Consider the following 25,546-nt stretch of genomic DNA (forward strand, 5'->3'; position numbering starts at 1 on the left):
TTTCATTAATTTTTTAATTTTAAATTCTTTTCAATTAATTAAAAATATAGAGGGTGTCCCAAATAAAAAATCAATTTTTCTGTTGATAACTCTTAAATTATTAATTTTAAAAAAATTATACTTAAACCATTAAATTCTACGTAAAAAGGTGCTTTGGAAATGTTTTCATAGAAATACAAAATTTTCCATAGCAAAAGAGTTACAGGGATTTGTTAAAAATGCACATTTTTAAAAAACACCCCTAACTCCGAAACGGTAACAGATATTGATGTGCGGTTTTCACCATAATGTTTTTGATGAAACTTGAGCTCCAGACACCGATATTAGTTTTCGTCTATCTCCCAAAGAAAAGGGTGTTTCCATTTAAAAGCGTCGAATTTGGCCCACTCTGTACATGTGAGGTACCGAACCTTTAAGTGGCAAAACAGAGAAAATTGCCTGGCAAATCAGTGTCTTATTGTGGTGAAACGAGAAACAGAAATAAAGAAAAATTCAAGAGCTAATATGGTTGTTAGATTACCAGAACCGCTTTCCTTTGATGGAAATTTAATTTAAAATTTTCGAAGACTCAAAGTTTTGAAATTTATCTCATAGCCAGGGGGAAAAGTGAAAAAATGATAAAGTTAAAGAACGCTTTGTCACTAAATCTAATAGGCGAAGACGAGATAGAAGTCATTAATATACAGGATCCGGCAATAGTGCGTCGAGCATCTGTAGCCCCTAAATTAAAAAACTTAGCAATTTTGTTTAAGTAAATACTAAAGTATGTACCAGGATGTATTTCAGGATAATAATTTAACCTCTACAGTGTGACTCAAAAAAGTGAGTGGACCAGGATGATTTTTTAAATGGAACACCTTGTATATTATTAAATTTTTGGCTTCCTTTCTTATCACCTTACATAATCTTAAGATATTTTTAAATAAGTTTTGATAGTTTCAGAGATATTAATAAATAAATAAAAGAATATATTTTTTTAGTATTTAAAAAAAAATATTAAAAATACAAGAACTGTCCTGAAATCAAAACTATATTAGGTGTTTATATGATGGTCTGTACTTACTCTGCTATAAATATCGTAATCTTAAATCGTACAGGGTGTTCAATTATTTTTTTTAAATGAAACACCCTGTATATTATTCTTTTAATAGATAGGGAATTATAAAATAAACATTTTTTGTATTTAGAGTATTTAAAAATTTTTAACGGCTTCGTAGCTACTCGCGGTATTATTTCAACGGTAAGTAAAAGTCTGTCAACGGTAAAATACGAGAGAAAAGTCATTGGGTGGCTTTGATAAAAGTTTACTATGGAAAAGGCCATATGAAATATAAAACCGCGAATATCTGCAAAACCGTTAAAAATTTTGAAATACTCTAAATACAGAAAATGTTCATTTCTCCAGTTACTAAAAAAATAATTCCATTTAATAAAACGAAGAAAATTTATTTTATATTTTTGAAAGTTTGGCGTAGAATTTTGAACATCCTGTATGATTTAAGATTACGATATTTATAGCAAAGTAAGTACAGACCATCTAACGTAAATACATAATATAGTTTTGATTTCAGGACAGTTCTTGTATTTTTAATATTTTTTTTTAAAGAAAGGCTGAAAAATATATATTTTTTATTTATTTAATGTCTCTGAAACTATCGAAATATATATCTACTCATATCTTAGGATTATGTAGTGATCTGAAAAGAAATTCAATTATATACAGGGTGTTCCGTTTTAAAAAAATTATCCCGATCCACTCACACTTTTTTTGAGCCACCCTATAGAAGTTAAAATATTTTCCTGAAATACATTCTAGAACATACTTTAGCTTAGCACTTAAACAAAATTTCCATTTTTTTTTTATTCTAAGAGCTACAGATGCCCGACGAACTACTGCCGGACCCTGTATACATTAAAATAACAATATACAATTAATTCAGAGAGTTATATTTAAAACAGTATTAAATGAGGGTGAGAATTATGGCACCAAAAAAGAATGTTGTATATAAAAAATGACTATTTTACTCCAGAAAACAAGAAGGGGAAGAAAGATTTTATCATTTTTTACCCATTTAAAAAAGTTAGATAAGAACTGCTAGTTGGTTACGTTGGCTTTTTTGGAATTTATTTCAAATGAAAATACTAGAACTATTGTATAAGTGATTTCTAAAACGGGAATAAAAAGATACTGCAAGAGGCTGTTGCCCCTATGTCCACTACTGTTCAAACTTAAAATTTATGATTAATAATAACCGTGCAAAATTTTAGCAAAACATACTACAGCGTTGTTCACCACATACGACACGAGGTATTGTAGCTAAACGATTAGATTTTTACAAATTGCAAGTTTATAACTTGAACTCGTTTAAGGCCTATTAGAGCTACAACTTAAAAATATTTTTAAAAGATACAGAGCGTCCCAAATAAATAAAAAATATCAAAGTTGATTTTTTTTTTAAATGAAACACCCTGTATATTATTACATTTTTATTAATTTGCCTTTATTTTAATCGTAGAAACTAAAAATGTAATAATATACAGGGTGTTCTATTTAAAAAAAGTACAACTTGGATATTTTTTATTTATTTGGGACACTCTGTATCTTGTAAAAATAATTTTAAATTGTCGCTCTAATAGTCCTTCAACGAAACCAAAACTTACAATTTGCAAAAATCTAATCGTTTAGCTACAAAACTTCGTGTCGTATGTGGTGAACAACCCCACATAAATAGAATTTTTTTTCATGGTAATTTATCACGTCACGGCGTTACAATACACGTCTCTTAGTGTACAAAAATTGAGTTGAATTAAAAGTAACAAACTAAAAATATGCTTTTAAACCATCCCTGCTTGTTTAACAGAAACATTGTTTGCTCTCAAGTTAAATCACAACTGACAACATCTTATTTTACCAATTTAATCCTCTGAGATGAAGCGAAAGGTCAAAGGAATTCTGCCTGGATCTATCTTCATAAATGCTTTGGTTTGGCTTTAATTAGCTCCCAACTTCAAAAACTTCTTAACGTGGAAAGAGTTTGCCTCTTCAGTAAAAGTATGATTTTGGCACTTAGAGTCTCTAGTTTTTCCATCCATCAATTAAGTCTTCTCTGTTATAAAAACTAAATAAAGTTTCTACTATATGCAAATAACTCTCTAAATATCTAAATGTTCCAAAAACTAATGAAATTTAAATCTAGAACACTATTTAAGCCGTCTAACTGCAAATCCTGCCAAGTGCAAATATGTTAAAAATAAGATAGCACTGTCATTTCAACTGTTGAAACCCCTTATTAACAACTTATTCGAATTATTATTTACCATCTAAAAATCACTTTCATTTTCACGCCAAGTAGAGGCTTGTTTGGAAAAACCACCAAGTGCTTGCGACCATTGAACCACATTCTTGTCACTTAACTCTAGGGATGTACCGGATCGGGTATTTGGCCGATCCGGCCGGAACAGAAAATCCGGCCACTAACCGGACCGGATGCCGGAATTCCGGCCGGATCGGATGGTATATCGGGTCCAATCCGTTGTAGGTATTCCAATATTTATAAGTCTGGCAATAGTGCAGTGATTTCAGCTCATTTGATTAATTTCTTAAGAAGTGTTGTCAGCTTAGCGGTTTTCCCGCTAATCTAGCGGTTTTTTGAGTAATAAATAAGTAAAATTAACAGAAAAAGAATTAATTAAATTCTAAACAATGACTTTTTTTTAACAACAGCACTACTTGTTTGCTGTAGTAGGTTTAATTAATACTTTTGTTTATTAAAACTTGTTAACAATGTTAACAATTCAGTAGAGTACCATTATGGTTAATTCTTCCATAGCATAGTCGCAAAAGGATCAAAAGGATAGAACGTATAGGTAAATTAGACAAACATAAACGTGATATTCTGAACAGAAAACAATATTTTTATAGTTTTTATACGAGGCCAGAGAATACTGATTTTTGTTTGATTATTATACACTCAGATGCAAAAAAAACGCAACGGAGAAATTTTTGGTCAAATTTAAAGTGTTATATTTTTGTTACTTTTGGCCTTATTTTTATGATTTTTTTAGCAAGCTGTATATAATTATCAACTTTAATTCGTAAACTCAGTTTTTTATAAACTTTAGTATTTGACATATTATACAGGGTTAATCGAGGGGTTGTTTATAAATTAAAATAATTTTCCGGTCAGAACCATGTCTCCTGACCATTTTTTTATTCATGTTATTACATACTTTGGTTAATTTTTAAGAGCGAAATAACTGATCACGATCAATTCATATTTTTTTTCAAATCTAAAGAGCTATACTCTGTTTTTTTTTCTCAAGTAAGATTTCGACAGACGATGACAGAAGAAAAGCAGATGACGTCCCATACCAATCTACTTATTTTACTAAAAAAAGTTTCTAGTAATTTTTAAGCTAACTATGGATGGGTTTAAATATAAATCCGTCATGCGTCGTCTCTTGTTGTTTTTAACCAGTTTAATTGGTTTATTTCAAAAATGACAGATCGTATTTCAATTTTATTGGTTTGACGGAACGATGAACAACAAACGGACACCGATGCGTATGAACTAGCCTTTAGATCTTTAGATTTTTGACGCTTGTCAAAGTCTTGCCAAATTATAGGTTATAATTTTGTGTCAACTTTTTATATTTTATTGGCGGTTTGGAAGATGATGCATTTTGATTCGTGTTATTACGTGTGTTTTGTGTCTTTTGGAGTCAAGTGGAGGAAAAATCGAGTGAAAATTAATTGTAGACCCAAAGCACAGTTTATGGTTAATAATCGCTGCCCAGGCAGAAAGTCTTATACACCAATAAAGTTACCATCAATAAAGTTCGTATACCATCTCGCCGTAGATAAATGCATCTCGAATATGGTAGAAGGACCATACTAAACATATAGGTACTAAAAACCGGAGTAGCTGTAAAATATCGACATCGCACGATAAGTAAATAATGGATTTTAGTACTGCAGAAAAATAATGTCAAAAGGTACTGGTTTAAAAAAATTAAGATTAAAGTTAATTAATCGACCTTTAAGGTATAAAATATTTATGGTAAGTGTTATTATTAATAAAATAGTTTCTTTTATTTATGTTGTTTTATTTATTCCTGTGGGATATTACAAATTTGTATTTGTACATAAGTTATATTGATAAAAATAATCATAAATGTAGGAAGTTTCATAAAGCTTGAAAGTAAGAAATAGTTCTTTTTTATATTTTTTTGGTATGTGGTGTCTTGTTCCTGTTTGTTTTGTATTAACACATACCGTTTTTTTTATTAAATAAAATAACTCGATTACATTTTTTCAGTTTTATACAGTTTTTTTTACAATATTTTGAAGTAATCAGTTGTCAGTCAAATTTTAAATATATTAATTTCCTGCTATGCGTTCCAGTTGTACCAACTTATTTCATTGTAAAATAAAATAAACTACTTTGAAATTAAAATGACAGACACATCTATCACTGTCAAGGATCTTCTCGTTGGACAGACTATATATTTTTGTTATTTTTACCTCTATTTCCATAAATGTTTTAGTAAACTGTATATAATTATATCAACTCTTTAAAATTCGTGAACTCACTTTTTTATAAACTTTAGTATTAGGCATACAGTATTAATCGAGAGGTCGTTTTTTAGCCGACCATACCAATATAATTAAGATCGACAAAAGAAAGTTTTTTTAATTTTACTCAAAATGAGTTATTTGGGTCATAAATGACCTAAATACAAAATATTTTCATGGTGTCTGTCGGTCTGTCTGTCTGTCTGTCCGTCTGTAACACGATAACTCAAAAACCGCTAAACCGATTTTAACCAAATTTGGCACAAAAATACTGTGGCACCCGAGAATCTGGCCATTAGTTTTTGGTGGGGGTGGGGGGTTGGTAAGAGGCTATGGGAGGGGGTTAAAACAAACCAAAATTACAGTAGCTAGCGAAACGCGGTTTTCAATATAAGATTAGGAATAATATTTGCAACAAAATTTGTAATAACATTAAAATCAGTCAAAGTCGCAGTTTTTGAGATAAAAAAAAATTGGAGCCGGGAGGCACGTATAGCCGCCCATACTAAAATATGTTAATATCTCAAAAACTGCGACTTTGACTGATTTTAATGTTATTACAAATTTTGTTGCAAATATTATTCCTAATCTTAATTTGAAAACCGCGTTTCGCTAGCTACTGTAATTTTGGAGTTACGATTTTTTAAAATTTTTAACCCCCTCCCATACCCCCTTACCAACCCCCCACCCCCACCAAAAAGTAATGGCCGGATTCTCGGGTGCCACAGTATTTTTCTGCCAAATTTGGTTAAAGTCGGTTCAGCGGTTTTTGAGTTATCGTGTTATAGACGGATATCGTGTTACAGACAGACAGACACCATGAAAATATTTTATATTTAGGTCATTTATGACCCAAATACGAGGGTGGTCTGAAAAGTTTCCGACCTAACAAAGATACAAGACATTTTTTCTGAATATTTTATTTTATTTTTCAACATAGTCCCCTTGTAACTCTACACACTTTTCCCAGCGATGCTCCCATCTCTGTAACCCGTCCAAATAGTACTCGGCGTTTTTCTCTGCAAAATAGTGGTACACGAAGGTGATTGCCTCTTCATTTGACGAAAATCTCTGTCTTCCGAGCGCAATTTTTAAATGACGGAATTTTTGTTCCGCTAAGTGCTAGATCTGGTGAGTAAGGTAAGTGAAGTCGCTAGGGGCTAGATCTGGTGAGTAAGGCGGATGGTCAAGCAGTTCAAACCGTAATTCGTGGATTTTCGCCATGGCAACCGCTGAGGTGTGAGACGGTGCGTTATCTTGGTGAAACAGGATTTTCTTTTTCTGTAAATGAGGCCGTTTTTCCGTAAGTTCTGCTTTTAGTTTGTCAAGTAATGATGCGTAGTATGCTCCTGTGATGGTTTTTCCTTTTTGAAGATAATCAATTAAAATAACTCCATGACTATCCCAAAAAACAGTCGCCATCACTTTCCCAGCCGAAATAACAGTTTTTGCTTTTTTTGGAGCCGGTTCTCCCATTGCCGTCCACTGTTTGGACTGTATTTTTGTTTCTGGTGTATAGTGATGTATCCAATCTACAGTAATTAATCGATGCCAAAACTCGGATTATTGCGCCTAAACTGCGCTAACATAGCGTTGGAAATGTTCATACGAACACGCTTTTGGTCTAACGCGAGCATACGCGGCACCCAACGCGCGGACAGCTTTCTCATGCAACAAATCTCGTGACAAACACGTTCTTTTGATATGTTCATAACCTCTGTTATCTCTCTCACTTTAATTCGGCGGTTTCCAGCACCATTTGGTGAACTTTGGCGATGTTATCGTCGGTAGTTACAGTTTTTGGACGTCCCGAACGATCATTGTCTCCCAAGCTCTTACGGCCACGTTTAAATTCGGCTGCCCTAAATTTCACTGTGGTAAATGATGGTGCAGAGTCCTCATACACAGAATCCAACTCATGTTTAATTTGTGTAGGCGTATTGCCTTTCAAAACTAGATATTTAATGACAGATCGATGCTCGATTTTGTCCATTTTCACAAAAACACTGACATCAACCCACTCAAACGACTATTACATAACAACTGCGCATCCAAAATGGCTGAAACTTTGGTGAATAACTGTCAACAGATGAACAATGAAAATTCACTAGCTTTTATCAACGAGTGCTGCCATCTTCACGTTGAGGTCGGAAACTTTTCAGACCATCCTCGTAACTCATTTTAAGTGAAATTAAAAAAACTTTTTTTTGCCGATCTTAATAGCCTATCATACCTTTTGGTATGGTCGGCTAAAAATTGGAAAAATTAATTTACTTTGAAACTAAAAGAACTGCCTACCAACTTTTTATTAACATATTTTAGTATGGGCGGCTATACGTGCCTCCCGTGTGTAAATTTTCCTGAAATATAATTTTACTCTCAGAACCATGTCCCCTGAGCATTTTGTTTTTTGGATCATGTCAATATATGCCTTGATTAATTTTTAAGAGCGAAATGAACTTGCCACCAACAATTTGAAATTATTTCAATTATCATTTCTTTTTGAAGTTATTTTTAAGTATGACAAGGCGGCTTTAGTGATTATTGTAAACTATATACTACTATGAATTGCCCATCATGTTCGACGTTTGGGAAATGCTTGACAGGAGGCAGCTTCATTAAATGAACTTCGCTTCGTCCTTAAAGAAGAATAGAAAAACATAACGCAATATGATATATGCAGCCTCAATGACAGTATGAACGGACGCATACAGGCAGTTATAGCAGCTAAGGTAGACATTACAAAGTATTAGGGTATTGTTTACAATTTTTTAGTATTGAAAATACTTCTGGCCGCGTTTATATGGGACCCATCATTGAAAAAACGACATGCTAGAAGCAACGTGGGTTCAATAACCTGCCTGTCAACACGTACTTATGTCGATAGAGCCTGCATTGATGAGCGAACAGGGCAAGGCCGTTCAAATCTGGACCGGCGGATAAAGAAAGTGATATTATTTTAAAAGAAAATATGTCAAGGCATGGGTTGTTAGGTACAGTTTGGCTATTTTAATCTAACTATTTCCGTAAGGGGCAAATTATACGAGAAAGAGCAGAATCACATAAATAATAAATTTAGACTAATTACCATATTTTTTTATATGATTATTATTTTTTTAATTAACAACTTAGGACAAAGAAAAAGCTTGCATGGTTTCCACCGCCAACAGGCGTTAAAACAAATGAATCCAAGGCGTTGTCAAATATTTATTGGGATAAGTTGATAAGTTTTTACCGTTTGAATAATATTGTAAATAATAATTATTATCATTTAATTAGTGCTAACTTATCAAAGTTCACAATACGGCGAAATTTCAATAAAATCGGCCAACGGATCTTTGAGATATTAATAAAAAAATGTCTATTAGGAAACATCTTGACACCCTGTATCTTTAAATTATACCTTTCCGGACACATATTTAAATTAACTTTTTACCTTAAAAACACTCAAAGAATCACCTCCTGAAGTTGGCCAGATACTACTTAATTAACACCCTGTAATTAAAAATGGCTAGCTAGTGATTTTGTAAGTAAAGCTATGTTTATTTAAATAGAAAAAAAATACATTTCATTAAAAATAAACAAACCGATAATTCAATTACTATACACTAATTAATTAACTTTAAATGTATCTAAATAGGCACTTTAATAATTGAAAAATGGACATGAGCACTTCATAGAGTATACCAAATATGTAAAAAAAATCCAATAAAAAATCCACAAATGGCACATTAAAATCTGCATTATCTGAAATCAAATTATAGGTACCTAAACGACCAATCAGCCAGACAACAGTGACAAGACGCCCACATCGATAACGCGATGAGCAGTTTTTAATAATTATTCCGAGTTAATACTTCAAGTAGCATTCCTTCAAATAAATTTTAATTTAAGTATTGTTAATATAGTCATATTAATGATTATAGCCTGTATGATTTCTAAAATAAAAAATCAAGCGTGTTTTTATCAGAATAATTATTAAATGATTAAATAGAAATAGTTAATATTTATTAACTTCGTAAGTGTTACATTTTAATACCGTATGATCGAATAAAAACGGCGTCAGCGATGGCTATGAAATGAAGATCGCTGTCATTTTATATGTGAAATTATATGGGAAATGTCATCGATCGTCATTTCCAAGCCAACTGGACGCCGTTTTTTTTCGATCATACGGTATAATTATGGATTTAATAATTATCTTAAGGTTAAATTGTGGTAAACTTGTTATGAGTTTCAATCATTTATATTTAAAATCTTAGGGAGACAATATACATTTTAGACAGAAGAACTCAAGGGAAGGACTGTGTAATTAGTAATTAAAACTTTACATTTTTTTTACTTGCCATTTTTCTTGTCTTTCACGTTGCACGTTGACTCTTCGTTGTGTCACCCACAATCTGAATTTCGGATATGATGCAGAACTGATAAATTAGACCAAATATATTAATTGCAAGGTATGCAAAGAAATATTTTTGTTAACTTTGCAAATACTTAAGGCATGCAATAATTTAAAAAAAATTGAAGTGAGATTACTTCATAATTCTTGAAAGCCTTGGATGATAAAGATTTTAATTATTATGGGTCTGTTTTGTTTAAGAAGCTAATAAATAATTTCAAAAACTCAACTATCAAAATATAATGGTAGAAAATGTTAATTGGACATACTGAATGTAAACTAGGTATACATAGTTGCTGCAATCGATAATATATTTTGCTGCTTATTTTACTCATAACAAAAAACCGTCAATACCGCTACTCACATTATGGGCACCTTTTTATACTTAAATCTCATAATGATTTTTAAAAATACATATGTAGGTACATACTATAAGTAGTGGTTGTCACGGTTTTTTTTTATTAGGTATGATGAAAAGAAGCTGCAAACTAAATTATCGTTGGAGCCAACTATATTTTAATTTATTTTTATCTACAGTAACTATGCACGGTAAGGGTTCAAAATATGCCTATACTGTGAGGCAACTCAATTCGAGTATAAATTAACACTTACATTCCAAGTATCTTCTTGGTCTACCGGCACCCCGTTCACCCTTATTCCATCATTTCTATAAAAATAGTATGATTTATAACTTTTAATTTTCATTGAGAAAATTGGTGAAATTTTGTTGTACGGCGAATTTAAATTTATGGGCCCTCCATAAATTTACACCGTAAGTTCGAATATTAGTTAAACCTAGCAAAAAGTCTTACCCAGGTAATAGCCGGAAATATGCAAAAGAAGGGGTGAGTTTAGGTTAGAGTAGAATTAGGTTTTAGTTGGTTTTGAATTAATAAAAATATAGACCTAGTCTAAACTTAACCGAAACTGACCCACTTTTTGGTATATTTCGGGCTCCTACGTGGGCAACTCTACGTTTAACCAATATTCGGGCATTTACGGTAACATAATACTCATTCTGATTGGTTTAATCTGGCTCCATAACAAAACTGTGGGTTCGAGGTGCTATTGCAAATTAATGCAATTAATTCTAAGTATACACTTTCATAAAAAGCCATCACGATAAAAATTAAATATCAAAATTATTTAACGTTGCGAACTTGTTCACTATACGTATCTGGAATATATTTGCGAATGGCGATCAGCGATACGATGGTGCATCCAGACCTATGGAGGCATCCAAATTCGCTGTGTGGACGAGTCTCGCGAGAGCCTCGCGAGTCAACCTACAGAGCCTCGTTGCTATCCGTCCCCTGTCGATTTTTCAACGGCCGATCAAAGAAAGCTCGAAAGTCTGGACGTGTTTTTGGTAAGCTCGCCCGACTGCGAGATATTAGGTCTGATTTATAAATTTCGACTGTTTAAAATTAAGTAATCTCAAATTTTTAAATCGTACACCGTATGTATTATCATTTTCTCTGATAGAATTTACAAATTTTGCGTCACTGATAATTTTTACCCTACCGAAATCCAACATTTCTTTAAACAAATAGAATTATTACAACATCTATTAATTTGAGATATATAATATCAAAAAATGCAAGAAAAGTTACCGAATTGTACGTATGTATAACCCAATAATAAAATAAAAAATAGGGTATTCCCAGTAGAAAATATATTATATATCCGCAACACTTTTTTGAAGTACCCTGTATACTCTATAGTAATGTTAAAATGTGCTACTTAACCTTACCAATAACTTTTCTATTTAACATTTTGTTCTAAAAACATTAAAAAACGTATTATGTAAAAAACGTCGTGTAAGGGATAAAGGGGAAAACAGCCAAAAGGGGGAAAACTGACGATGAATACCATGTTAAAGACCGAATACCATATTAAAGATACAAAAATGTATTACTGTATGCGTTATTATTTGGCCATCGTTTGTTATATTCAATTGCAATTTAATATGTGTTTGCCTTCCTTTCACTATGATCCCACTCGGCTTGTCTCGTGGCAGGTTTGCGTAAAAAATGGATAGAAAATGTCTCGCTCTCGTCTCGCTCTTGTCTTGCTCTGGTCTCGCGCTAGGCTCGTCAGGTCTGGACGCACCATAGACTGACGGAGTGCTGACGTCACGAATGTCAAATTGCTTTTCAAACAAGGTTTAGTTCTTTTATATTTCTATTGAGCTCTTCCAAATGACGTCACAAATTAATATAAAATGTAAAAAAAAACAGGTGATTGCCGACAACCGCCGACTTGTGTCTGGTATTTTCAATACGCCTATGATGGTTGCGCATGTTGCAAAATCTGTGATTTTTTTTGTTTCTATACTTGAGTATTACAGATATTTTCTTTAATATCGTTAGTTTTAGTTTTGGTATCGTTATTAATGTATACTAAAAATAGGACAGTATCGTTAGTCTTTAAGTTTTTTTTTTAATTTAATATAGAGTATCCAGTGCAACGTAATGTGGCGTTACGACAATAGTCACCAAAACCATCTCGTCACATTAAAAATAAAAAATAATGGTAATTGAAAAAAATTACGAATTGATCGTGATCAGTTCATTTCGCTCTTAAAAATTAACCAAAGTATGTAATGACATGAATAAAAAAATGCTTAGGAGACATGGTTCTGACCGGAAAATTATTTTAATTTAAAAACAACCCCTCGATTAACCCTGTATAATATGTCAAATACTAAAGTTTATAAAAAACTGAGTTTACGAATTAAAGTTGATAATTATATACAGCTTGCTAAAAAAAATCATAAAAATAAGGCCAAAAATATACATACTTTAAATTTGACCAAAAATTTTTCCGTTGCGTTTTTTTTTGCATCTGAGTGTAGATATTCTGCAAATTAATAAGTACCAGACAAAAATTAAACAGAATAAATTTAGAAGGCAAATGAAATGAAATATTTGGAATTTATTTTGTATCGAGAATTAAATTTGAAAGTCATTTGCAGTTTATTATGAAAAAAAAATTAGAAAAAAAACTTTACTTATTTTCTCGACCTGCAAAACATTTACTTATTTTTGGTCGCGTCTTGATATTTAAAAGCATTGTACTGTTTGACCAGCGGATCTAAAGCTACGGAAGGAATGCGAGAAAAAAAATCGACATTGCCACGTTTATCTATAAAATTGCAAAATTGCCAGACATGAACTATAAATTTAATATATTTTTATTATATATAATGTGTTTAGGATATATTCTAACGTATATTACTAAGGAATTTTAACGTAGTTCATATTGTTCGATATGTTTTATTTAATAACTTATTTCTTTCATTCTGTATAATCTGCTTATTATAAAAGTTGAAGATTTTTCAACGACATCATTGGCAAACCGGCATCGCCGCGCATGGCCACCTATTCATCGAACATGATTGGCGAGAGTACGTCACAGGATTTGTTACCACGCGGTTGCCATGGCTTTTACGCCTTTCCTATTCGCTTGCTTTATCCCCAACTTCACGGTCTCTTCTGAAAAGAGTAGGAATATTGAATACTATTGAAATATCCAGTGGCGGTGTCATTCTCTTGATCATTATTACTTTATTTCATTATTTTATACCGGTTATCCTAAACTTTATTCCTATATTTTTCGTATATTTGATAGTTGTGTTTTATTGTTTTGTTATCTTGTTATAATGTTTTTCGTTCGTAGTTTTTAATTATTAATATCAAGTTTGATCGTATATTTGTATTTTAAAATGAATAAATTTGTTAAGGGTAAGACGCTACATAGTCAGACAAGAGAAATAATAGCTAATTTATATAGGTAAGTAGAATAATAATAATATAATTAGAATATTAAAATTAAATATTGGCTAAAATAAAAAGCACACATTTTACCTAAATATTTTAGCTAACTAAAATAAATATAAATAAACGTGGATGAAATCTCATTTGGTTTATTTCCTTGTGTTCATAATAGGGTTTGCGACGAAGAAGCTACAGAGAGTTCGCTTAAGTTGCCGCTTAAACGAAAACTTGAGCGGATATTTCTTTATACCGGAGTTAGCGTATCGGCTATAAAAAAAATTCACACAGAAGATAAAAAAAGGCTGGAAACTAACCCCGATAAAATGATATCCAGCCCTGGAAAGAAACGACCACGTGAGACTGCTGTTGAAACGCTCGACGACTTTTTCCAAGTGGTCAGGAATTTGACAAATAGATTTTATCTCGAATTCAAACTCGTCCCCACAATTAGAAAGCTTTTGCAAAAATTGCAGGAAGAATCGAATTTTCCTTTGGCAGGGAAACGCTAAGGGGTTTATTAAAATCAAATGAATTTTTTGGCGTAAATGTCAAAATAACAGATAAATATTAATGGAGCGGCCCATTAAATTGCAGAGAGAGATATAAATATATACGCGAAATTCGAAAATATAGCCAAGTATTATCTATTTGGATGAAACATATGGGTCGACAATGACCTAACCTTTAAAAAGTGCTGGCGGAGCGATACCATATCTGGTGTAATAGAAAATATTGGATCTACTGGTGAGTAAAATTATGTTTTGTTTGCGCTTCCAAAGTTAACTATTTTCAAGATTTTTTTTGCTGGAAATAGTTATATCTAAAATTATGTATTATAGAAAAAAATATAGTTAGTACAGATATATAAATAAATATACCTCAAGACTCTGTCTTGATCATCTGCTGATGGCAGATATGGTTAGCGAAACGTGCGTTCACTGTAAAATTAAAAGTGTTTTGGTGTATTGTACTGATTTAGTGTTTTATTTTGCTGTGTAAGACCAAAGGTTCCAACCCCCAGCTGTAATTATTTCTTCTATTATATTAACAACACATAATAATAAAATGATTCAAAATATTTAAGGAGCTTTAATAAAAACTTTTAGTGTGTTTATCTGCTAACTCAACAGTAACGATTCAAACAGCATAAAGTTTTTTGAAAAAATTATTAATCTGAATATTATATTTATGATACACATTATTTTCATAAAACACCGTACGCCCATGCCTATTTTATGAATGAAATTGGGCGTGTTTTGTTTACAACTGCGTTCCCCTGCCGATACACCGTAGCCACAGATCCGTTGGTCACACTATACAGCATCACTTTGATTATTGTGGCAGTGTATTGTATCTTATGTCCAAAGGATCAATGAAATCTTTGCAAATATTATTTAACAGAGGTATGATAATTATTTTGAAATGAAATTAATACAGACAAATTAGATTTATAAAAAAAAGTTGTTTATAAGCGTAAAATGAGAATGTTGCCATGGTACCTCAATGAATTTGTGAGCCTTTGTCATGAACTACACAACTACCAAATAAGTACTAAATTTTAATATTTTTACTTCATAGAAATAATTTTACTTTAGAGTTAGATATTTTTCTACAATGCCTCTCTATTTACAACGGTTTAAATGAATTTAATGATCTACCTGACCCAATCAAAAATGCTAAATCTTTATTAAAAAGAAATTAAAGCAGTATGTTTTTTAATATAATACATATTTATGTGTCTATATTTTACCATATTTTTTATTGATTGTTACTACATGCTCGTATCTGATGTTTGATTTTTGTTGGCTATAGTAGTATCATTTAAAAGCTTTGTATTGGGAGCTCCGATTTTGAATTAAATAAATATAATTACAATAATTGGTATATTGTACTCTTGAATTGAAACTAATAAACTCTACTACTATTACATGATCGTGCTCGAATGTGACTTCAGCACTAGTGTATCGACTACTGTGCAAAAGATACTGGGTTCTATCCCCAACAAGTACAATCACTTTATTTATTTAAATAGAATGATCAGTGAGCCGCCACCTCAAAGAAAGCAACAGAAAACCACCTTGAGTATATTTGCCTTGTACAACCTCTCAACATAGTACCTTTCAGATTCAGTCATAAACTGTAGACACACACCATAAGTACATGTGATAGGGAGCCTACACTTTGTTTAGAGTATGGCAAGTAAATATAGCTGTAAAAAGAAGAATATGTAATAATATTAAGTTAAATGTCATTGTAGGACCTACAACTTGATTAATAAAGTTTAATTTTTTCAATAATATTAAGTAATATTGGTTTGGTTGTATTTTTTGAGTAGTTTTTAAAAAATAAACAAACAATAAGAGTATATTCTTTAAATACCTACACTGCCAACCTAAACACTTTTTGAATGCTATTTTCAAATAATTTTTACATTAAAAATTTGTTCGTTAATTTGTTTAAATCGCTTTATTTTAATTTCAAAATCCACCATTTTCCAACTTTATTTTCAAAAACTCTGTTAACTTAATAATTATCAACCTCCTCTGTGATGTATAAGGTGAATGATAATTATTAAGAAACAGTATTGTACATCGTATATAATATAGTAAACTATATAAAAAAAATCTAGGAACTAGTGGGGTTGCAGTCGGAAGGGTTTGAAATAGAATTAAAACACTTTGTTAATTGTCAAGCTTTCGGAATTTATTCATTCCTTCCTCAGGACAACAACGTGGTACAAGAGACCTTTATAAAAAACTACATTGTGGTCGTTTGTCAGTTGCTTTGCGCCTTTACGCTTTAGATTGAGACGCAATTTAATTTTTAATCAAACATCTCTCAATTATTCCAATGTTTTAAATAAAAATCAGGCGGCTTAACCGCCCTAAGAAAGCCCTCTTTTTTGTTGTTGACTGGTCTGCGATGCTTCACGGTAGAGTTTTCAATGCATCCCACAAACCAATTTTTTGTTAATGTATTTTTTTATGAAGGTCTCTTGTACCAAGTTGATGTCCTGAGGAAGGAATGAATAAATTCCGAAAGCTTGACAATTAACAAAGTGTATAAATACTATTTCAAACTCTTCCGACTGCAACCCCTCTAGTTCCTAGATTTTCTTTCTGACTAGTCAGTCGATACTACTGTCTGCGTGAACTATATATATATAATAAACATTTGATCGTTCGTAAAACAGTTTTCCGTCTATCAACTAATTTCATTTGCATATGGCGGAATTTGCAGTTAAACGCCCCATGATAACTAAAGATTATCTATCTATTTGGCCCTATTATATACCTAGATATTTTATTAGATGGAATTTAATTGCACTATTATAATATGTTCTAAATGCTTAGCTTCGCTAATATTTGAGGAAATCCTTACAGGTCAAACTAAAATGCTAGTTCTGCTACGATGATACTTTGATATAATGAAGAATATTACCTGCCGCATATTTCATCAATTGGGTATACCTTTGTTGCTTGCACAATGAAACATTTAATTAAATCTCCAAAATATATTCACTACATTCAAAATCACTTTTTATTAACAAAACAAACAAAAAATAAAAGCAAGGTTATTGACAATTGTCAGCCAGTATTGCCAACTGTTCACTGTTTACTAGGGATGTCGAAAATACATCGATGCATTGAAAACATCGATATTTGCGTTTCGATGCATCGCTTCTAATCAATGTATCAAATAGGTATTGTACTATTCCATATATCCGATGCAAGGATATACAGGGTCGCTGATATATATGGGAACGGTCGATTATTAGGTAAAATATAAGAGGTACCGCAAAAAGTTAAATATAAAAGTTATAGGGTTTTTAAATATCTATTAGCGGGTAATAAATTTAAGTATACAGGGTCGGTAATAAAGTCGTGGCACATCAAAGTTTCATTTTTTTTTAAATGGAACCCCCTGTATATTAATACATATTTCAGCTCTTCCTTCTACTCTAAGCAAAAACCGAGATACATACAATGTACCTCAAACAAACCAAGTTATTGACTTTTGAAAATATTACTTAAACAATTGGATTTAATTAATTTCGATGTGTTCGGTTTCATTTCACGATGCCGTTCTGCGGAAATTTTGATACTTAATAATATTTGACATTAGTTTTCAAGTTAGCATTTATAGATGTATAAAATGAGATTATATCAAGTCTGGAAATTACAAAATTTTCGTTTACATTTCAAAATCAAAACTTCATAATTCGGAAATTGTTGAATTTAGGTACATAATCGTAATACACATAATGTCCCAGCCCAATTAACCTGTCCTCACGGTTTGTCCACCGGTTTCGGAGCCCTACTCCATCATCAGGTGAGCTTGGGTCGATTCCACAAAATGACGAACACAGTACACAGTACCTAATTCCGACTTGTCAGAAAGTAACAGTATGGGTATGAAATAAATTATATAAAATATACCTATACTAATAGGAATAGGTTGATCCACATTAAACACAGTGTATAATTAAATTTCTACATTAGCAGTTAAATGGCAAGAATTCTTATACAATTTATTATATACCTATACTGCAAGAAATTTGTTTTCCATTTTATAATTTGGCTTGCCTGAAAAAAAGCCTTTTTACTATCGATAGTTGCGCCTCGGTGGTACGAAAGTACTACCATTGCACGCAGCCCGCTATCTCCCGTTCGGGACTTAATATCTAACCGCTACTTTCCGACAAGTCGGAATTAGGTGCGCTGCGCTGTGTTAGTCATTTTGTGGAATCGACCCAAGCTCACCTGATGATGGAGTAGAGCTCCCGGTAGTGAGAGCAAGTTGATCCACATTATGACAAAGTGTGGAATTAAATTTCTATATTAGCAGTTAAATGGCAAGAATCGTTATATAATTTATCCATATAAAATTATATAAGAATTCTTGCCATTTAACTGCTGATATAGAAATCTAATTCCCCGCTGTGTTTGTCATAATGTGGATCAACCTGCAAAGCTTATTACAAACCATGGTTATTAAAAGATAAAAATTCTATTAAAAGATAAGGTTGTCTCGTAACTCGATCCGCCATTATTGGAAACGTCATCTACTACGTCATAGGAATGCTACCACTCATAGATAAATTGATAAAAACTGCCGAAGGTCCGACAGTGCATTTCCGAAACGACATTCATTGTGTACTTTATTGTATATAGTGTATGGCGTCCATAGTTTTCAGTTGTTTGATGTGTGTTTTCTTTACTGTATTGCCCATTTATCTCTCTTTGTCGGTTGCATTTTATTTTTTATTCCTATATCTATGATTTTATACATTCTGTAGCATCCCTCTGACGTAGTATTGGTCCAAAAGTTACGAGGCAACCTTTACAGCGCACAGTAGTTCCCTCCCTTATAAAAATTTGGCCAAAACTCAATATATCGAAAAAAATTATTTTGATCATATATGATCAAATATTTTATAATCTATATTTAAAAACATGAAAGGTTTGTTATAAAAATATATTTTGGAAAATGCACTTTAGAGCACCTACATTTTATATACAATAGTCTAAAAAAGCATTTAACTATTTTTGTATCGACAATGAATAAATTACTCGCTTAGTGTTTTCAAAATAATATAAAATAGTGCATATTATAATTAGACTATACTGCACGTATACTTTCCTCATATAATATCAGTTTTTGATAAATAAAATGAAAAAAAAATAATACTAACCATTTCAAAATATCAACATATATTGTACCTTTGAAATATATTTTTATACATAACTAAATCAAGGATATCGAAGCTGAACTAAGTGATTGTTTTTAACTTAAATGAAACTTCATAATGTCTTTTTTAAGAACCATGTCAAATTAGCTGCTAATATCTGCTATTCAGCATAAATTGTCTTCGTAAACAAAAGTTTTATATAAATGTTGCATGGCTAAGAAATGTGCATTTAAAAAATTGAAATAGAGTATTTTAAATATTACATTGTTAGCCACGCCATAAAAAAATAACCGGCACACATTAATGTGAGTTTTTCTTCACAAATTTATTCTCGTTTCTTTGGTGTTAAGAAAATATTGGTAAAGTTCAGGGTATTAACATAGTATAGTACTAGATATTAACAAATATAAATTAACTTCAGGTTTTAACCAATTTTCGGATATATGTAGGTACCTACTATTATTAACCAAAATTTTAATAAAGAAGAAATAGCATGGCAACACCGCATAGTTTTCCAAATAAAAATAGTGTCCTATATGCACAATTTTATGCTGAATCGAATTATGTACAGAAAAATGGGAGCTGTGATTTAAAAAAGACAACGCTTTATCATTACTTTTTTTGATACCCTGTATATAACAAAATATTTTTAGGATATGCACTGTTATAAACCATGCAAATATCTATATAATACTTTTTTTCATATTTTCGTCTACAACGATGATATTGGACTTTCTCACACTAATAGGCCACTCTGTATCTATCTATTTATTAGCTTATGAACTATATACCGGTTATGTTCTAACCATTCTTCAATCTGTTTTTTTTTTCAATTTTTGTTAAATACCTTTATAAAGTAATACCCTTGTAATTATTGGTAATAAATAACACTTTTCAATTCTAATGAACCATCATCATTGAAAACGCCTAATGATAAAGAACTTTTTTTATATGTTAGGCAACTCCAAACGCCTAAATATTTATAGATTTACTAAAAAATATTAACTGATACATTCATTTTCACTGATATAATAAAATACAGGTTTTGGCCACGTACGTCCATAAGAGCGAACCAGTGTGCAGCGCTTTCAGATGGAGCGGACCGTCCGCGACGTCGAGCAAGTACCATGAGTTTATATGAACAATTTCACATGGGCGCGTGTGCTCCGTCCGACGGCTATTTTGAAAAAACACGACGCACGGTCCGTCGCGGACGCTCCGCTCCATTTAACAGCGTTTTCAGATGGAGCGGAGCGTCCGCGACGCACCGTCCGCGACTTCGGGCAAGTACCATGAGCTTATATGAACAATTTCACATGGGTCGCGTATGCTCCCTCCGGATGAGCTATCTTGAAAAAACATCAGGGCGGACGCTCCGCGCGGACCGTCCGCTCCATCTGAAAGTCCTGTAAAAGCGCTGTTAATATAGTAACCTTGATGACAAACAAAGCGTGGAATTAAATTTCTACATCGGCAGTTAAATGGCAAGAATTCTTATATAATTTTATTATATACCTACACTACACTGCAAGAAATTTGTTTTCCATTATATCTATTCATATATCTACCGTCTTCGTAAAATAAATCACAGAACCACTTCTTCGTTTTTCTTGGTAGAATAATAAATAATAGATATTTAATAAATATTATTTACTAAACTATTATAGGGAAATCAAATAAAATTAAATTGGAATAAGTTTAAATAAAGTCCATAAACTAATTTCACTTTTGAAATAACTACTAACTGTCACTAGAAACTTGTCATGACGACACTAGCCCGCTTGGTTGCCATTTTATTGAAAAATTGAGTTTTTATGTAAACTAAATATTTAAAATAGACCAGCAATTTTTGATACCCCTGTATACATTAAACGAAGCAATCAAATTTTTCGGTAAAGTTTATTTCTTTGGCTTAAAACTCAGCACAAGAATTAATTCAGAAAAGCAATGTACAGGGTGTTGAGAATTTGTTGTATTATAACATGCATATTTAAATATCTCAAAAAACAAAGATTGTAAACATATTTAACCCTTATAATAAATGCCTTATTTTGTGTCCACCGATCCAAATATGAAATAAAATACCGGGTGTTCCATAAGAAAAAAATATAAGTTTGGTGTGGATCTTAGTTCTGACATACTCTGTACATTTTAAAACAATTTTAAATTATGCACATTGCCTTTCCATATATACCCAAGAAATATTTTGTTTCTACATCTGTCCGTTTACGTATAATCAACCGAAGCGAATGAGGTGCGCCACCCTGTATAATATAATTCGTATTTACACTTTAATCAAAGTATATTTCATTACATTACAAGAAGTATATTTCAAAAATAAAGCAAGGGACCTATGCAAGGGACGATGTTTTTCCTCTTTATTTAGTTGGAAAATAACCTTAATTTTTTAATAGCATGTGGCAGACTTAAATCTTAAAATTTTTATTGCAATTTTAATACGTTGGTCATATGGTCAATACCTACTCAAGACTGTCAACTGTCATTAGTGTCAATGTTTCAAAATCGACCTAAAAATACATGTGTGGAATTGTGTGGAATCACCCTAGGTTTGTTGGGGATAATCGGTTCAAGCAGTTGGCAACGCTGAAGAAGAAGGATTATTCTGCGGGATAGAGATTCGACCTTCAACATTCACGTTTCGCGCTTAGAAACCGAATTTTTATGTTTTGTAATAATTATTTAGTTTGTAACAATTGATCGAGTTAATTAAATGACTTAATTATTTAGTGTGCCTAATTTGCTACCCGCAATGGTCACAAGCACACTTTTCTTGTATTTCTAGGTTAGTTTTAGTATGAGAAAGATAGTTATTAATGTTAAAAAATTAATGATAGATAATTAAGCTATAATGAGAATAATATATCATAAGATAAATCATTATTGTTATATTTATTACTATACAAAACCCTATATTATAAAAAAAATCTTATGTTGCCGATGTTAATAAAAAATAAGTTGAAAATAATAAAGGAAATGCTAGAAATTATTTATACCAACCTAATCTTGGCAAACTTTACTAAAGCCGGTATACCGGTTTTGTAAAAGATGATACCGATACCGGATTATTTCAAAAGTACCGGTCCAGACACCGGTATACCGGAGGACCGAACAAGCCTAATGTAGTCTTACTCACCGACAAAAAAAACCGTCCACTAAAAACTAAGTCCGAATTTCAAAGTTGGGTTTCTCGCGAACCACTCATTTTGACGATTTTTTTTTAAATTGTAAATTAATTCCTTCTTAACGGATGCTACATCAGCAATTTTTAATCCGAATTTATTTTGAGCATATACAGGGCACAACAATAAGACGAAGTTTTTTGCCCAAATTTTGTAACACCCTGTAGGGTGCAGCAACTGTAGTAGCTATTGCTAAATCAAATCACATTGTAGCGTCATCGGGTGAGCTTTTTGTTATTTTAATCACGACATTATCTCTGTTTGTATTGGAGATACGCTGCTTTAAAACAAACGCCTCGAAAAAAGCTTTAAAATCAAATCAAACATCAGAACGTAGACGTAAACTAACTAAAACATGAAAATTAAAAAAAAAGTAAAGAAATTTTAAGGGACTAATATCTAGTGTCTACTCGCCTGGTGAAATTTCTCGTTTCCATATACCGATTCCAGGTATCCTGGACTGTTGTTCGAAATATATCCAAGGTATTGGAGACATAAAGTTGACTTCGGCCATCCCCAATTAAAGCCACAAAACGGGCAACATCCGTTACAGATAATGGCGTTTTTTAATTTGACAACCGTTTTTCTCATATTGCAAATACTCATAAATCCGTTTTCGCCTATGTCGCCTTGATTATTTACACATAAAACTTTCTGCCTTTTCCGAGATGAATTCTGAATTTTTCTGAGACGTTTGTTTTAAAACAGCATACCTCCAATACAAAAAGAGATAATGTGATAATTAAAAAACAAAATGCTCATAAAAGTTGAGGCTACAATGTGATTTAATTTAGCAATAGCTACTACCGCTGCTGCACCCTACAGGGTGTTACGAAGTTCGGGCAAAAAACTTCGTCTTATTTTTTTGCCCTGTATATGCTCAAAATAAATTTGAATAAAAATTTCTGAAGTAGCATCCATTAAAAAGAAATTAATTTAAAATTTAAAAGAAAAATCATCAAAATCTAATAAGTGGTTTACGAAAAATCCAACTTTCAAATTGGGTCTAGTTTTTAGTGGCCGTTTTTTTTTTGCCAGTGAGTTTATATTATTTTCAATAATATCATATAGCAATGCTTTAGTAACTCTCTGATGAAAAACAATATAATATAAGTATTTCTATTTATCAAATAATTTTCTTGCCATTTATGACATGCATGTATGATTTAGGATGTAGCACATCCTGTTTTTGACCATATTCATAAACAGAAGAAATTTTAACTTCATTATAAAACAATACTGTCATCTTTCGATACTCACTTTCGTCTCTTAATGCTGGCTGCCCGTTTTTGTAAAGTTGATAGTCCAGGAAGGGGATAATTTGACTCCCTTAGAAAGATGTAACTCTTTTTCCCCAAATATCTTAAAGTAAAAGCTCTAGCAAGTTCCTCATTGTTCCATCGAGCTTTTGATTTTTCAAGATTATATCTATCTGATTTGATGTTAACACATCTTTAAATAAAGCTTGTGCACTTTCTTCAAAAGAACTATTCATTTTATTTAACTGTTGCTCACTTTGTAAGACTTCGTTTTCTAAATCGACACATTTTGATTTTTTAAGGCAGTAATTTCCTCTTGCAAAGCCCTTATCATTGCTTGCAGATTCTCTTCAACAGATACTTCTACAAGAACATCAGGTTGGGTCACAATTCTTCTTCTAATAAATAATCAAATAAATGATTTTAGCATTATGGAACTTTTTAGTGAATTCAGGTATTACCTAAGAAAAATATTTTAATTGCTTCTTCTGCAAGACTCTCATCATCATCTATGGATAAGCTCTCATTTTTTATTTCATTTTTCAACGCCATTTCAATGCTATCCTCAGAATCTTTTTGTGTGTGAACCATTCCGGAATTACATAGTAACAGTGAAGGAATTGCTAAAATGTATGCATATCATGTTAAAAACTGACTTATTGTATATTACAAATGAAAACAAACAAAAAAGATACCTACTTACCATTTTTATTTAGCTTTTTTGGATAAAAATTGAGTAATTTAGCATGCAGTGAGTCTTCAAAGTCATCGGACTTAAAATGTTTACTACAAATACGTGCATGGTCCACTGAAAATTCATGTTTTCTAAAACATTTCCTGATCCACTCTGTGCGTATGTTGGGATCCTTAGGAAAGGAAAAAAATCTAATAGGTTCTCCACTTTGCTTAACTATTTTTGAGTTATTTTTACATATAGCAACAGCACAAGTCGTTCCTCCGGGCATTTTCTAGAAGGTAATAAAGATTACTTTATTTTTCCTGCTGCAATTATTTAATTGCTAACATTAGTTATAGAATGGAATGATCTCTATTTCTAAATGAAACTTAATAAATCAAAAAAATAGTCTAGTTCTCACTCTTTTATAATATCAGATAATATACTTGAAAATTTGTAAACATAAATAAACTCCATTGTGAACTGCAACTCCAAATCACAATCCAAATTCCAAATGTCCAAATACCACAAGATGACAGATGACGCGCGGAGTGATTAGTAGGGATGTAGAATTCGAATCGATTTTAATAGAGGATCGATGTTGTTACCCAAAAAATCGATTAAAATCAATCAATTTTTGTCAAACGATCTTTTGGCGCAGCATATAAATCAACAAGAGGTAAAGGTGTGGATCCGGTGGCTGACCTTGAAGCCCATATTTGCTGCATTTGATCATCGATACCACGCAAGCGCACATCGTCGATGTTGCCAAATTGCAGTTTATTTTCGAATTATTTGCAGTTGAAATTTTTTTTTGCCTGTTAATCAATAATAATACAAATTCTATAATTAATTTTATAATTTCAGATTTATCTTGATATCCAAAATTAAGGTAAGAAGGATAATGAATATTGTGAAATGAAAGTACCGTATGATCGAAAATAAACGGCGTCCAGTTGGCTGGGA

The 25,546-nt window shown here is 31.8% G+C and overlaps 1 protein-coding gene across 6 annotated transcripts; it reads right to left on the reverse strand.

The window, feature by feature from the left end:
* Positions 1–2,694: 2,694 nt before the first annotated feature.
* Positions 2,695–25,109, reverse strand: LOC115883723 (THAP domain-containing protein 2-like). Of its 6 annotated transcripts, none has more exons than XR_004050440.1 (5): positions 24,929–25,109; positions 24,608–24,872; positions 24,366–24,527; positions 23,906–24,302; positions 2,695–3,107 (listed from the first exon to the last, which is right to left on the reverse strand). XR_004050440.1 is itself a non-coding variant. In XM_030902130.1 (4 exons), exons 2-4 carry the CDS (start codon positions 24,867–24,869, stop codon positions 24,289–24,291), a joined length of 438 nt encoding a protein of 145 aa, XP_030757990.1. In that variant the 5' UTR covers positions 24,870–24,872; positions 25,002–25,107; the 3' UTR covers positions 23,590–24,288. The 6 variants fall into 6 exon arrangements, 3 of the variants coding, with proteins under 3 accessions (XP_030757990.1, XP_030757988.1, XP_030757989.1); XR_004050438.1 differs by having other exon boundaries at positions 2,695–3,119; XR_004050439.1 differs by lacking the exon at positions 2,695–3,107 and adding an exon at positions 23,008–23,358.
* Between the last annotated feature and the right edge of the window lie 437 nt (positions 25,110–25,546).

This window comes from Sitophilus oryzae, unplaced genomic scaffold, assembly GCF_002938485.1.
Source record: "Sitophilus oryzae breed Bouriz unplaced genomic scaffold, Soryzae_2.0 scaffold_1977_pilon_pilon, whole genome shotgun sequence".
In the NCBI taxonomy this organism is placed as follows: Eukaryota; Metazoa; Arthropoda; class Insecta; order Coleoptera; family Curculionidae; genus Sitophilus; species Sitophilus oryzae.

Excerpts from the sequence above, each read along its gene's own strand:
- LOC115883723 (XM_030902128.1), bottom strand. Across the intron at positions 24,528-24,607 it reads AAAAAAGCTAAATAAAAATG|CAATTCCTTCACTGTTACTA; the intron begins GTAAGTAGGTAT and ends CATACATTTTAG.